The sequence below is a fragment of the Marmota monax genome, unplaced genomic scaffold, assembly GCF_021218885.2.
Source record: "Marmota monax isolate L192 unplaced genomic scaffold, Marmota_monax_Labrador192_F-V1.1 WCK01_AAM20220418_F8-fsc00024, whole genome shotgun sequence".
Lineage (NCBI taxonomy): Eukaryota > Metazoa > Chordata > Mammalia > Rodentia > Sciuridae > Marmota > Marmota monax.
The window spans coordinates 19,927,675-19,942,653 of record NW_026695224.1 but is presented as its reverse complement, the minus strand read 5'-3'; the positions used below and the strand labels follow the sequence as shown (position 1 = coordinate 19,942,653).

General features: G+C 53.4%; 4 protein-coding genes across 5 annotated transcripts in view; 3 read left to right on the top strand and 1 right to left on the bottom strand.

Moving 5' to 3' along the window:
* Nucleotides 1–68: 68 nt before the first annotated feature.
* Lcat (lecithin-cholesterol acyltransferase) lies at nucleotides 69–3,343 on the top strand. Its single transcript, XM_046434398.2, has 6 exons — nucleotides 69–357; nucleotides 1,047–1,203; nucleotides 1,282–1,397; nucleotides 1,504–1,599; nucleotides 1,684–1,908; nucleotides 2,751–3,343. The coding sequence occupies exons 1-6, from the start codon at nucleotides 204–206 to the stop codon at nucleotides 3,323–3,325; spliced, it is 1,323 nt and encodes a 440-aa protein (XP_046290354.1). The 5' UTR covers nucleotides 69–203; the 3' UTR covers nucleotides 3,326–3,343.
* Nucleotides 3,344–4,921: 1,578 nt separating this feature from the next.
* Psmb10 (proteasome 20S subunit beta 10) lies at nucleotides 4,922–7,481 on the top strand. The gene is made up of 8 exons (XM_046434399.2): nucleotides 4,922–5,178; nucleotides 5,363–5,450; nucleotides 5,541–5,638; nucleotides 5,735–5,875; nucleotides 6,141–6,256; nucleotides 6,361–6,419; nucleotides 7,023–7,174; nucleotides 7,298–7,481. The coding sequence occupies exons 1-8, from the start codon at nucleotides 5,123–5,125 to the stop codon at nucleotides 7,407–7,409; spliced, it is 822 nt and encodes a 273-aa protein (XP_046290355.1). The 5' UTR covers nucleotides 4,922–5,122; the 3' UTR covers nucleotides 7,410–7,481.
* A 1,883-nt stretch (nucleotides 7,482–9,364) lies between these two features.
* Ctrl (chymotrypsin like) lies at nucleotides 9,365–11,411 on the top strand. 2 transcript variants are annotated; one of them, XM_046434400.2, is made up of 7 exons: nucleotides 9,366–9,492; nucleotides 10,120–10,223; nucleotides 10,316–10,395; nucleotides 10,488–10,569; nucleotides 10,725–10,905; nucleotides 10,982–11,115; nucleotides 11,197–11,411. In XM_046434400.2, the coding sequence occupies exons 1-7, from the start codon at nucleotides 9,438–9,440 to the stop codon at nucleotides 11,356–11,358; spliced, it is 798 nt and encodes a 265-aa protein (XP_046290356.1). In that variant the 5' UTR covers nucleotides 9,366–9,437; the 3' UTR covers nucleotides 11,359–11,411. The 2 variants fall into 2 exon arrangements, with proteins under 2 accessions (XP_046290357.1, XP_046290356.1); XM_046434401.2 differs by lacking the exon at nucleotides 10,725–10,905 and having other exon boundaries at nucleotides 9,365–9,492; nucleotides 10,488–10,513.
* Nucleotides 11,412–11,587: 176 nt separating this feature from the next.
* The window catches only part of Pskh1 (protein serine kinase H1), a 33,683-nt gene continuing 30,291 nt past the window's right edge, over nucleotides 11,588–14,979 (bottom strand). Inside the window, exon 3 of the mRNA XM_046434393.2 lies at nucleotides 11,588–14,039. Coding sequence (XP_046290349.1) covers nucleotides 13,722–14,039 — 318 coding nt within the window. The 3' untranslated portion in view covers nucleotides 11,588–13,721. The remainder of the gene's footprint in view (nucleotides 14,040–14,979) is intronic.

Below are 14,979 nucleotides of genomic sequence, written 5' to 3'. Positions count from 1 at the left end.
CCCTTGGTGCCAGTGGAAGAGGGCGGAAATGAACCCAAGCCCAGATCTGGCTCCCTGAGGCTAGGGCTTTTCCCAGCAATAGCAATCACTGGCCACCCCCATTGGCCAGGCTGTCCCTCCCACAAGCCCTGGGCCCCTCCCACCCACATACCAGATAAGGCCTGCCCAGCACTGCTTCATCTGGCAGTAGGCACTGGGCTGGAATGGGGCCGCCCGGCTCCCCATGGCAGTGGGTACTGCTGCTGCTGGGGCTGCTGCTCCCCCCTGCCACCCCCTTCTGGCTCCTCAATGTGCTCTTCCCCCCGCACACCACGCCCAAGGCTGAGCTCAGTAACCACACTCGGCCCGTCATCCTCGGTAAGCCCCCGTCAGGCCCTTGATGCACTAGGCCAGCATGGGAAGCCTGGGCCCCAAACCCTTGCAGCAGACAGTGCCAAGGCCCTTCTGCCCCTGCATTAGCCCTGATACCTTCCTCAGCATGGGGAGGGGCCAAAGGCTTGTCCTGCAGAGAAATTCCCCCCCTTCCCCACCACAGTTTTCCCTGTCTCTGAGTTATTTACTTGGAGGTGGGGCGGAGCTGTGGGGGGACTGAAGTCTTGGCCGGAACATTACAAGGCGTGGTCAGCTACAGCCACACTAGAGCCTGGGTCAGGCCCCACCACTCCTTCCTTAGCCCCTATCCTACCAAGGACAAGATGCCCAGCCCAGGGTAGGAGAAAAGGAGAAGTCCCTGAAGGCCTGCCCACTACTCTAGGCCCAGCCCCCCCGCCCCCCCATTCTCACCTTGGACTTTGGCAATAATGGAAAGCCAGGCTGGATGTTTACTTGGCAGGGGCAGGGGTCAGTGGCCTTGGCTCCTGCATCTTCCCTGCCTGAGGGGAGTCTGGGCTTTGGGCTGCTGGGGGTACAGTGGGGATGTGTGTGATCAGCTGATGATAAGTGTCATTGGTCCCTGAAGGTAGAGGATGTGGGAGATAGGGGTCGGGTTGGTCTGGGGATGGATGGGGGGAAGTCGAGGAGTCCAGAGTGAGAGCTGGTGCCTGCAGTGCCTGGCTGCCTGGGGAATCAGCTTGAAGCCAAGCTGGATAAACCGGATGTGGTGAATTGGATGTGCTATCGCAAGACGGAGGACTTCTTTACCATCTGGCTGGATCTCAATATGTTTCTACCCCTTGGAGTGGACTGCTGGATTGATAACACCAGGTATGTGCCATGCCCTCTGCCTAGCTTATAAACACTGCCCCTTGGCTACAGGCTGCTGAATGTCCCCACTTCCCTCAGGGTTGTCTACAACCGCAGCTCTGGACGTGTATCCAATGCCCCTGGTGTACAGATCCGTGTCCCTGGCTTTGGCAAGACCTACTCTGTTGAGTACCTGGACAGCAACAAGCTAGCAGGTGTGTGTACTGGAAGAAAGGCCAGGGGCTTCAGACTGTGGTGGGCCAGTATGGCTGGGTCACAGGTGTCACAGCAGAGCCCCCCAATGCTGCTGCTTCCCCACAGGTTATATGCATACACTGGTACAGAATCTGGTCAACAACGGGTACGTGCGGGATGAGACAGTGCGGGCTGCCCCCTATGACTGGCGGCTGGAGCCCAGTGAGTGTCTGCTATTGATGGGCTTGGGGCTGGGCAGGTGTGGCCCCTGATCCCAACTGCCCTGACCCATCCACCCACCGTCAGGCCAGCAAGAGGAGTACTACCAGAAGCTGGCTGGGCTGGTAGAAGAGATGCACGCCGCTTATGGGAAGCCCGTCTTCCTCATTGGGCACAGCCTTGGCTGCCTGCACTTGCTTTATTTCTTGCTACGTCAACCTCAGTCATGGAAAGACCGCTTCATTGATGGCTTCATCTCTCTTGGGGCTCCCTGGGGTGGCTCTATCAAGCCCATGCTGGTCTTGGCCTCAGGTGAGAAGGCTTCTGTATCCTGTAGGAGGTGGGGTGGAATGGAGCTGACCTTCCTCCAGCTCTGCTCATGTTGGCACCTAGAAGTATTGTCTGTTGCCCGTGGGCCATGCTTTCTTTAGTCCCTTGAAAACAGTGACCCTGGCAGGACCATTATTAGGATGATTCCTTCAAGAGTCTGTGCCAGTGTTGACAAGGGGGAAGTAAACAGGAAGGTGAACTCCAGCAATTTGATTCAACCCAAGGTGTCTATCTTGTCATGACCCTAGGGCCTGCCCAACTTTCAACTACCTTCTGCTTCCTGGAGCCTCTGTGCCCAAGGATCTACCTTATTGAAGACAGATCTACCACAGCTAGGGCCAGACCTAGGAGCTCTTTCCTGCTCTTCCCTGAGGAGTAGCTCAAGGATCCAGAGCTAATACAACTCCTACTTGTTGAGAACTCACTTTGTGCTGGGCATTGACAGGTGTGGCCTTCCCCCTAGGCACTCAGTCTACTGAAGGAGACACTCATTTGATTACATCACTGAAGGGCAAAACAGGCACCATCTCATTTCATCTTTCCCAGAACACAATCTGGTGGTTGCTGTGCAGCATGAACCCTACTTGGGGCCTGAGGGAGACCAGCCAACACCCCATACACCCCAACCTCAGAAAGTTCCCCCACCCTTTTGAGGCCCTACAACTGTCTTAGAGGTACCATCAGGCCTACTCTATGGCTAGAAGTCCAGGTCTGGATGGGGCAGGAGCAAGCTTGAACAAACTGCTGGGCTTAGACCGGGGACAAATTGTGGGCCAGAGGTAGCCAGGCCTAGCTTCCTATTGCACCTTGCTCCTTGTCCACAGGTGACAACCAGGGTATCCCACTCATGTCCAGCATCAAGCTGAGAGAGGAGCAGCGCATAACAACGACTTCCCCTTGGATGTTTCCCTCCCGCCATGTGTGGCCTGAGGATCATGTATTTATTTCCACGCCAAGCTTCAACTACACAGGCCGTGACTTCCAACGCTTCTTTGCAGACCTGCGCTTTGAGGAAGGCTGGTACATGTGGCTACAATCACGTGACCTGCTGTCAGGACTCCCAGCACCTGGTGTTGAAGTATACTGTCTGTATGGTGTGGGCCTGCCCACTCCACGCACTTACATCTACGACCATGGCTTCCCCTACACGGACCCTGTGAATGTGCTTTATGAGGACGGCGATGACACAGTTGCCACACGAAGCACTGAACTCTGTGGCCATTGGCAGAGCCGCCAACCGCAGCCTGTACACCTGCTGCCCCTGCACGGGACACAGCACCTCAACATGGTCTTCAGCAACCAGACACTAGAGCACATCAATGCCATCCTGCTGGGTGCCTACCGCCATGGCACCCCTGCACCCCTGACTGCCAGCCCAGAGCCCCTGCCCCCTGAATAAAAAACTTTTGCTGCTGTAGCCCTGTATGCTGTGGCTTGAAGGGGAGGCTCTACGAGGGTCCCCACAAGAGGATTCATGCATTACTAGCCACAGACCAGTGCTCAGTGAAGCATGAGGCAAGATGGGCTCTGCTAAGATCTGAAGCTGAACTGGACACTGAGATGTGCAGCTTACTATTCTGGTTGAGCTATTCAGGCAGCCTGCCCTTACCTGCCTTTGTGTTGTGCATGGGAACTGCAGTCAGCTGTACTTGCAGCTATAGAATGGATGTACAGGGAGAGGATGACTTCATCTATCCCTCCCAGCTCCAAAAGGGTAGATGAGATGGCTTTTTGAGTGTGGGGTAGATGGAAAATGTACAAGAGTTCAGAATCTGGGGGCTCAGGAGTGCAGCTTAGTAGTAATATAAGGCCCTGGATTCAATCCCAAGCACCAAAAAAAAAAAAAAAAAAAAAAAATGTGCTGAAGTGACAGCTATTAATCAGATCATTTCACTGAACACATTTTTGTGTGTGATGTTATGGGGAAAACCCAGGGTGTTACACATTCGGCAAGGGCTCTACCGAACACTTTCAGCCCAATTTTTGGTACAACCAAAGCCTGGGAGAGTTGGTAGCAGCAAGAGACTGAGCCCTGTGAGTCAGGAAAGCATCCCCGAGGATGGTGCATACAGGTCAGAGAGCTGAGAAGGGTACATGGGCCACTTTAAAAGCACTGTGCAGTTGCTGAAGAATTTTAACAGAGAAACAATTCCAAGCTAGAAAAGACCCCTGTCCTACAGGCTGGAGTATAGCCTGAGGGAGGAGAGAGGGGTTTGTGGGGTAATTAGAGAGGATGCTAGCTAGCTGAGTCTAGTGATTAAAGGTATGTATAATAAAAAGTGGGGGGCTGGGGATGTGGCTCAAGCGGTAGCGCGCTCGCCTGGTGTACATGCGGCCTGGGTTCGATCCTCAGCACCACATACAAAGATGTTGTGTCCGCCGAAAACTAAAAAAAAGAAAAATAATAAATATTTAAAAAATTCTCTCTCTCTCTCTTTAAAAAAAAAAAAAGTGGGGGGTGAAATAACAAGGCTTGGCCATGGGTGGAGCCCAGTATGACTCCACGCAACTAAATGGATAGCCACAGTGACCTACCACTTTTTTTTTTTTTTTTTTGGAGCTGCAGTCCATGCTAGGCAAGCTCTCTACCACAGAGCTACAACCCCAGCCCACACTGACCCTCTTGAGAGAGATGGGAGGATCAGCATCACTGTAGCTGAGGAGTGAAACTTCATGTTTGAGGCTTCCAGGAGGCAAAGACAGCAAAAGAGGCAGAAACTGGGAGAAGAAAGTTGACAAAAGACAAAAGTTAGGGGGGTCTGATCTATTAACTGAGACCTGGCCTTGGCTTTGACAGCTTTAGGGCACTGGCACCTGAGGCTAGAGTAGAGTTAGAGTAAGATTGCTGGGGGTATCAGATTGGAAGAGGGTGGAGGAGTTGAACAATGACCAAAGGGGAAGGGCTGCCCTCTGTTGGAATAGAGGATCCAAGGAACAGCACCAAAGGACTGGAAAGGGACGCCCTATCCTTCCCAAGCTACCTAGGACCAGAAGTGAAGGTGAAAGTGAAAGAAAATATGCAGAAAGAGGCCAGCGGCTTCTTTAGGAGGGTAGAGGCAAAAGCGAAAGCGAGAAGTGTCAGCTTCAGCCGTGGAGCTCCACAGCAGCAGAGGCTGAGGCCTTTCTACTCCCCTTGGCCCCACTCATCTAACCGATCCATCAACTCCTGATCCCAATCCTCCCTGCCTGCTCCGAAATGCTGAAGACCGCGCAGGAGCCCCGAGGGGGCTTCTCCTTCGAGAACTGCCAGAGGTGAATAGGGAGGCTTAGTCCCAAGAGGCCTGTGCTTCCTTGTGAGCCTTTTTTCCGGGAGGAGGTGGGGGTTGGGAAGTGTGAGATTGGTCCTGGTTTACCCTGGGAGACCAGCACCTGCAGGAAGATGGGAAGGGGCATTGGGACTGGAACCCAAACCCAGGCCACTCCCCTCTATTTCCAGAAACGCATCCTTGGAACGTGTCCTTCCCGGGCTTCGGGTTCCTCATGCGCGCAAGACTGGCACCACCATCGCAGGCCTTGTATTCCGAGTGAGCACGGGAGTGTGACTAAAGGGTGGGTTGAGGGACAACCGGGATAGAGAACAGGTGGGCACTGAGGCACGCCGTTCTTCCCCGCAGGACGGGGTCATCCTGGGCGCGGATACGAGGGCCACTAACGATTCAGTCGTGGCAGACAAGAATTGCGAGAAGATCCACTTCATTGCCCCCAAAATCTAGTGAGACTCCCTCAGCCTAGTTCCCGCATGCAAGAAAACAGCTCTTCGCACGTCCTATCCCTGTCCACACTGTCCCTCCCCTTCCTTTGCCCTCAGCTGCTGTGGGGCTGGAGTAGCCGCAGACGCCGAAATGACTACACGGATGGCTGCATCCAACATGGAGCTACACGCAATGTCCACTGGACGCGAGCCTCGCGTGGCCACGGTCACTCGCCTCCTACGCCAGACGCTATTCCGGTGCGGGGGGGGGGGGGGCGGGGAGGAGGAGGTTGACCGTGAAGAACTGGCTGACCAAAGGAGGGAAGGGAGAAAGGGTGGGGCTGAGAAGTGCAGGGAGGCCGGAAGAAACTGGCCCTCCAGAATCTGAGCCACAAGGGGCGCTGTCGGCCGCGGAATGCGAGGCCACACAGGCCTCGGGGGGGCGGGGTCAGATTCATGGGCGGTGTCAATAGGGGTGGGCCCTGGAGCCCGTTTGCGGCTGATCAGACCTATCGGCGAACAGGTACCAGGGACACGTGGGCGCATCGCTGATCGTGGGCGGAGTAGATCTGACCGGACCGCAACTCTATGGCGTGCACCCCCACGGTTCCTACAGCCGACTGCCCTTTACGGCTCTGGGTGAGTGCTTCTGCCCCTTCCTCACGAATCTCCCACCTCTGCGAGCTTGGCCTCACATTTGTCCCTGGATGGGGTGACCACTCAGATGCCCCTTCCACCTCCAGGCTCCGGGCAGGACGCGGCCCTGGCAGTGCTGGAGGACCGGTTCCAGCCAAACATGACGGTATGCGATCTCTGTACTCCCCTACGTGGTCCCTAGTGGGAAGTACACCCAGGGGCCGACACAGAGGGAACCTGGCCCAGTATAGAAGTCGGGGAAGGATTCTCAGAGGAGGCAAGGACTGAGGAGAGACTGAGTGAAGGTGGAGAAGTTGGTCCTGACAGTACCAAAGTTTGGACAGCTGGGAGAATCATTAAGAGCCAAGGGAAGAGGAAAACCTGGTAGGGTCCTGTTTGAGGTCTGAAGTCTGGACTTGAGTGGGATGGAAGTGGGTAACTGTCACTTCAGAGGCGGCTAAGGCCCAGAGGGAAACACTGTGAGTCATAGGACTGGGGGTGAACATTGGGTGGGTGGACAGCCTGGAAAAGGGCTAAAAGTGCAGGCAATTCAGAAGTTTGTGCAGAGGAGGACAGTGGGTGGAGGGTTCATGGGTCTTGGAGAGAGGGAGGCAGAGGCCAGAGAATGGGAGTCTGGGGTAAAGAAAGAGAGGAGAGGTTGGGTGTGCACAAATGATCTGGTCTGGACTTCAAATCTAACAAAGTCCCTGGGCTGGAGCCTGAAGTAACACCAGAGGGTCCACTGGGCCTCACAAACATATCACCATAGCTGGAGGCTGCACAGGGGCTGCTGGTGGAAGCTATTACCGCAGGGATCCTGGGTGACTTGGGCTCTGGGGGCAGCGTGGATGCATGTGTGATCACCGCATCAGGTGCCCAGCTGCTGCGGACACTGAGCTCGCCCACAGAGCCTATAAAGAGGTAGGAGCAGGGAAGGTGGGGCTACAGGGGAGGATTGGGCAGTACAGTAGCAGGGTATGGAAAAAGGGGGCTGCAAGAAGAGGACAAGCCACATGCTCAGAGGCTTTACCTCCTATCTCCCAGGCCTGATAGCTACTGCTTTGCACCTGGAACCACAGCCATTCTGACCCAGACAGTGAAGCCATTGAACTTGGAGCTCCTAGAAGAAACTGTGCAGGCCATGGAGGTGGAATGAAGTTGTCTGGGGTTTACAGCTAAGAACAAGGGGAAATAAACCCAGAAAATAAAAACATCTATACAGACTAAACAGATGGCTGTGTCTTCTTGGGTGGAGCAGGATAGGAAGCCAGCAGGGATCTGGCTAAGATATCCCTTTAGGAGCCACTACCTCCCACAGCTCTAGTGCCTGGCCTTATCACCCATCACCTCAGACATCTATTTCTCCAGAACCCCAGCCCTGGCCAACATTACAGCCTTGAGGAGAAAGCTTCCATCCTTTCTACCTTCTAATTTTCCTTCTTAGTCCCCACCACAGTCGCTCCCCCACCACTCCTGCCTTGATTTTGCCCCCTCTTCTACTGGGGATTGAACCTAGGAACACTGTACCACTGAGCTTCATCCCAAGCCCTTTCTTATTTTGAGACAGGGTCTCACTAAGTTGGCCTCAAACTTGTGATCTTCTTCCATCAGCCTCCTGAGTCACTGGGATTATAGATGTACACCACTGTGCCTGGTGCCCCTGGGGAACGTAAAACCCACAAGACTCATCACAACACTGCCCAGAGCCTTTCCCTGGCTCATCAGTGAAACAGGACAAAGCCCACATGTCTTAGTCAGATCCACCCTGGGTCCAATGAGGGCTATAAGTGCTGATATAGGATCAACTCCCTCCAGGGGCAAGCTCTTATCAAGTGTTCCTTAGCCTTGCACTTGAGACACCCCTTAAATGACCAGGCACACCTGAGCCACTAACACAAAGCTGGGCTTCATCTGCACATGCTGGGCTGTATATACGGAGATCAACTCCAAGTGTTCTAGGCTGACAGGGATCATAGGACTCATGTGGCAAGAGATGACACATTCATCCAGGAAACCTTTTGTTAAGTACCTATTGAATGTCAGGCCCACTTGCTGGGTGCTGGTAGGAACATCCTGCCCTCAAAGTAGCTGGGTTCCACTGGGATTTCAGAACTGTTAAAGAGTCTGCTCACCTCTAGGGAGGTTCTACTCCATGCCAGACACCTATGGGCCTCAGATTATGCTCCCCTCCCCCAACTTTATTATGAAATGGGTCATGAAAATTGAAGAAGTTTCAATTTTCACTGAATACCCATATACCTACCACAGATTTAATAATTCATATTTTGTTGTATTTCTGTCTGTATCTTCTTATCCATCCATCCCTCTATCCACCCATTTCCTCATTTTTGGTCTGAGGTCAAAATGAGTCAGTCAAAACCCTCACATCCCTAGAAGGAAACCAGCCAACTTAACCTGTTGCAACTCCACACAGGGGAGTCTTCTCTCCATGAGTTCACACTTAGCCTGGAACTCAGTAACAAATGGGATGTAGACACCAGGGTTTTCCCATGACAGCCCCAGTGCCTGGAAGTGTCATAGATTTGTTTGCTATCACCCTTCTAGCTACAACCTCAGTCCAGGGTTTGCTAGTCACCAAGAATTCAGCTTATATTTAACAAGAATATGGATTTCAGAGTCATACACATGAGGGTTTGTGTCCCACTCCATCTCATGCTGATGGGAGAGTCACCATCTGACTCCTGTTCCAAATGGATGAGGAATCCCTGAGAGGATGTCTTTTAGGACTAGCAACCCCCAGAACCTCCTTCCTTAGTCTTCCCCAGGAAAGCTGGCCAGAGCTGACCACTCCCTCCTCCACTCAGAACACTCCTGGATTCTGAGCAGCCTTCTCTGAAAGCCTAGTGCTCCTGATAGCTATGGGAGGCTTTCCTGGTCCTGGCCACCAGGTTGACACTATAGATCTAGTGTTGTACCTGTGCCCAATGCTTGTGGTGCTTCAGGCAGCCAATCAGAGGCCAGGCTTTGGGAGGTGGCGGTGAGAACCTCACACCTGGGGGTCTCTCTGATAAGTCCAGGCCTGGGTCAGGGGACCTTGGCCTAAATAGAGCATGGGAGTGAGCTGAGCCTGCACAGCTGGCCCGGTCTCAGGCCTAGGACTTTGGCCCAAGGACAAAGATACCCATAAATAAAGTCGGGTCCAGTTCTCAACCTCACACCTACCATGATGCGACTGCTCAGGCTGACCCTCGGCTTGATCCTCTTTGGCTTCTCCTGGGGTAAGTGGGCCAGGAGCAGCCTTGACTGGTTGCCCAGTTTGGGGCAACCCAAATTCCCAGCACCAGTCCAGGAACCAGGCTGGATAGAAGGGAAGTAGATGAACAGATATGCAAAGGACAAAGAATGGACCAGGGCAAAGGAGCAGGAAGGGGTCTGCAGGGTCAGAAGTGGGAAAGAATGGGATGGAGCTGGTCTCACAAATGGGACAGGAGCTTGAGTCGAGCCTGGGAGGGCTTAGGAAGCTGAGCTGTGAAAGTTGGGTGTGTAGTTTAGGAAGAGTCCACAGATTGCATGAGGGGTATGAACTGTTTAGGCCTGGATGGGTAGAGGGCCAGGAAGGAGACTACACCAGAGGTCAGGGAGAAAAAGAGCCTGGGCTGGAGGACAGGGGTGAGTTGGAGAACAGGAGGGACTAAGTTGAAGAGATGTGGGAGAATAGAGATTGATTGGATGGAGGGTAAACCACAATAGCTTTGGAGGCCCAGAAAGTGCTGATGGGGGAAGAAGGGCTAGTGACAATTCCTTTTGATTTGGATCTCTCTAGAGCACACAGCCTGGGGACATCCAGGGGAAGCAGGTGGGGAGAGGTGGGCTGGGGTGTTGATTCTCACCAACCGGATGGTCAGGCTGCAGAGTTCCTGCCATTAAACCATCACTGAGCTTCAGCCAGAGGATTGTCAACGGGGAGAATGCTGTGCCAGGCTCCTGGCCCTGGCAGGTTTCCCTGCAGGTATACACACCCTGAGGGTGGGGTAGGGTCCTGAGTGCTTCATGCCTACATATAATCTTGAGTTCACCTCCAACTCTGACCCCTGACTCCAGGACAGCAATGGCTTCCACTTCTGTGGTGGCTCTCTCATCAACCAGTACTGGGTGGTCACTGCTGCCCACTGCAGTGTCAGGTGAGTACTTGTACCCCACCTGCTCTGCCCACTTGGCTGCCCCTCTCTTGCTCTGCCCTCCCAGCATATGCCCAACCAATCTCTTACTGCAGTCCTGGGCGCCACTTTGCTGTCCTGGGTGAGTATGACCGATCGTCTAGCACTGAGCCTGTGCAGGTACTATCCATCTCAAAGGTAAGTGCCTGGCTGCATGCATGGGAAGGAAGAATGGGTCACAGGTGGGTTCCTCTGGGCAAAGAATTCAGGCATGTCCTGGCCTATCCATCTTAGCACCATCGATGGGTACCTGTGCCCATCCCAGCCCTACATGGCCCCTTCCTGCCCCACAGGCTATTACACACCCAAGCTGGAACCCCACCACTCTGAACAATGACCTAACGCTCTTGAAGCTCGCCTCACCAGCACGATACACAACCTACATCTCACCAGTCTGCCTGGCTTCCTCAAATGAGGCACTGCCTCAAGGCCTCACATGTGTCACCACTGGCTGGGGACGCCTCAGTGGCGTGGGTAGGAACCTGGGCCCTGAACAGGAGGAAAGGGAGGTTATCTTGGACCAGCCTGACCATCCCTTTCTGGCCCACAGGCAATGTGACACCAGCACGTCTGCAGCAGGTGGTTCTACCTCTAGTCACCGTGAATCAATGCCGGCAGTACTGGGGCTCACGTATCACTGACTCCATGATCTGTGCAGGTGCCTCAGGTGCCTCTTCATGCCAGGTGAGCACAAGCACTCTGTCCTCTGCATTGTTCCACAGCATACCTCCCCAACCTGTCATACTGACTTCTCTTCCCTCTCAGGGTGACTCTGGAGGCCCTCTTGTGTGCCAGAAGGGGAACACATGGGTGCTTATTGGTGTTGTCTCCTGGGGCACCAATAATTGTGATGTGCAAGCACCTGCCATGTACACTCGAGTTAGCAAGTTCAACACTTGGATCAATCAGGTCATAGCCTACAACTGAGCCTACCACAGGCTCCCTCCCCATTTCAATCCAATAAAAGACTCTAGTCTCTGTCCTCTTGTCTGTCCTCCTGGCACAGGGAAAAGGAGAGGCTTTTTAGTTCTAGCCCTATCTTTCTGACACAGAAAGGTCTGGAGTAAAGATCTTTCTACAGTATCCAGCCCAGGCTGGGGCCCTCATCCCTCCTCCTCTGGGGCAACCCCTTGGTTCCACAGTACACAGTCAGGGATTTTAGAATGAATGGGCAGCCTTCCTTGGGGAGGGCAGCCTGTTTATTGAATACAGAGGATACATTTACAAACTGAGTACACAAAATAAATAACTGCACATTCTCCATCCACGGTCCATGGCATAAAGGCCTATCAAAGGTTCAAAACTCCAAACTCCATCTATCCTACCCTCAGGCCTACCCTGGGCAAGAGGGGAAAAAAATCCTCAGGGCTTCAGGCTCCCAGAAACACTTATGGAACTGGGGGAATTTGTGAAGCCCTAGGGCTTGGGCTTTCCACTGCCTTCTGCCCAGAGGGCAGTCAGAACAGAAGACAGGGGTATGTAAGGCACAGTTGACTTGGCACAGAGTGGTCTCTTTGGTTTTCCTCTGGAAACAGCACGTGCAGAGAGAGGAGGGCCTGGCCCAAGGCTACCCAAAGGGAGGAGCTGAGTAGGGGTCAAATGTTCCCTGCTGGCAGGGGCTCTAGCTAAGGCCAAAGCTGGCCCCTGGCCCTTTCTGCCCACTGAAAGCAGCTGTGGAGGAAGAAGGTTTGGGTTCCAGCCTGGTTTGTGTTGGTGTAGACATCATGACAGCCATGGGGACAGTTCTGGCTCAGGCCTCTAAAAAAGAAGCCCCGCCAACCCCACCCACTTCCCACAAGGGTTCCCTCCAGCCTGAGACTCAGCAGGCCCCAGACTGGAAGGTTAATGCTGTAAAAGGAAGCTGACACAGGGTGGGTGGGGCAAGGCCAGCTCTCACAGCAAGATCAGTCATTACCCTAGGCACCCAGGGTTCAGAAGCAGGTCACACAGTATGGCTAAGTTCCAGGGAGAAGCTGAGCAGAAGGGGAGTTGAGCAGCCCACGACCCTCTCTCAATGTAGCAGTTCCTTCCTTTCCACTTCCTTTTAGAGGACTTTGGTTATCTATATTAGATGGGTGTGCATTCATCACCCAGAGGCTGCCCATACCCAGACTAGACACCAGATGGCGCCTTCATGAAGCTGCAGAGGAGGGTACAGTGACACCTGAAGGGAAGAGGCAATGGATAATACCAAAGGATGAAATTAGAGATGGCCATGGGAACCTAAGGGAAAACCATCTGCCTTGGCCCAGGTGCCCCCATCCCCTGGGTAGCAGCAGTGGGGCTCCCTTTAACCCCCAACAGTTGGGAAGGAGGCACCTGGGGAATGAAATAGACATCTAAGGGGGAGAGGGAGGCAATAGTGAGTGCTGCAAAAAAGGCACTGAGTATATTGGGGAGGACCCCACTCAAGCTGGCCATCAGCAATGGCTAAGGTCCATTCCATGGCCCTACCACAAGAGGTCCTGGAAGACTTGGGTTAGAAGGGGTCCCTGGTGGCACCATGAAGGAAGATCTTGGCTGGGAGGTAGAGGCTGCTTGGGTCCAATCAAGGAGATTTACAGTCTAGCTAAGGCCAAAGCCAGGCCTCCCACTGCAGCATAATCTTTTTATTTTTTTTTTTTTTTTTTTTTTTTTTGGTACTGGGGATTGAACCCAGGGCACTCAACCACTGAGCCACATCCCCAACTTTTTTTTTATATTTTGAGACAGGTTCTCACTGAGTCGCTTAGGGCCTTGTTAAGTTGCTAAGGCTGGCTCTGAACTCATGATCCTTCTGCTTCAACCTCCCGAGCCATTGGAGCATAATCTGAAGGATCAGAATGGCATGGAATGTGGGGAGCTAGGAAGGAAGGTTCTGTGGCAAAACAGCGGGTGCCCAAAGTAACTACTCCAAAGGGTCCTGGACCATAGGACACCCTTCACTCCCAGGACTGCAGGACCCTTCAGTCTGGGATAGATCCAAAGGATGAAGAAGACAGTGAAGGCCAGGTCCTGTCCCTTTCCCCAACTCACAGAGCAGCTACCCACCAAAACGGGTATCAGTGCCAGGCCAGGCTCCCATTTCGGGGGAGTCATGACCCTCCTGGGCTACCTCAACTCCATCACACCAGGCCCAGGCCCATGATAAGGTCAGGGGCTGCTAAAGGCACAGAGAAAGGGCCAGGGCCAGACATTCTCTATATACCACTAACCATGAGGCCTATCTTCACAGAGGATGTCAGGCCCAGAGGGCACAGCTGAGCCCAGCCAGTCTGGGACCATGTTGTATCTGTGCCACAGCTGGTGGCTCAGCCATTGTATTGTTGCTGATAGCGGAGGTTGAGCTCTCGCAGCTCCCGCTCCCGCACACGGCGTGACTTGTTGGAACGTGTGGAGCGGCTGGAACGTGTGGACTGGGCCGACTTGGTGCTCTGGCAGCGTGAGGAGGCACGCTTGAGGAGGTTCTGGGAGATGGAGCGGTGCAGATTCTTCATGGATGAAGAGGCTGCCATGCTCACCACCCATGGGTGCCTCAGGGCCTGTAGTGCAGTCATACGGGCTCCAGGGTCCACTGTCAGCAGGCGGTCAATGAAGTCCTTGGCCAGATTGGATACACTGGGCCAGGGCTAGAAGCCAAGGATAAGCATTAGAATTAGAGTACCCAACACTGCCCTCCCATCTGGATGATGCTGCCACCACAACACTGGGACCTGCCCAGAGGCCTTGCACTTCCTAGGGAGAGGCAATGCTTCATCCTCCCAAGTAGTATTCTGGGCCTCTCCTACCCACCCAACACTGACCTAGCTTCTGACTGGAGCTGACCTCTGGATCATGAGGAGTCTTGACAGAGGAAAAGGACCCATTCTTTTTCCCAGAGAACATTTCTAAGTGCTATGAACCCAAAGCCTGGCTCAGGGAGGTGACTCCTGACAAGACCCTCAACCTACCCCAGGACCACCATAATCAGGGAAAACTTCAGACAGAACAACCCAAATATTTCTACCACATCTTTAGACAAGACTTAAGCTCCAACCTGGATGGTCAAAACAGATCATTTAAAGAGGAGCTTCCTGGTACCTTTAAGTACCTGGGTCCCACCTCCTTTCAACTGCCAAAGCATTCCTTTAGCCTTGGGGTAAAAAAGGAAACAATCAAAGCATCTAGATTTCTCAGTCAGCTGAAAGGAGCTCTTAGAGCCAGGCACCCAGGGGTACTCTCTAGTTTGCGTGACTTCTCTGAGGCATGAAGGGCTCCTATGCACCAGCCTCCTAATGTTATGTTCTGTCCAAAGGGAGGAACTCCACAAAGACTGCTTTGCTACACACACCACACACTGAGCACCTGTTCATCTCAGGGCTACACACCAAGCACCTGTCCACCTCAGGGCCACCTGCCTGGCTTGTCTTCATTTGGCTGAGTCTTAGATTCTCAGTATGATATCCTTAGGTTCTCAGATACTCTGTGAGCCCTCCGTGCTTATGGCTGTTATTCTAGCTATAACTTGAAGGCTGTGAATTAAAGTTTATTATTCCCATTAGATGGTGCTGAGCCCTAGTGCTTGGCACA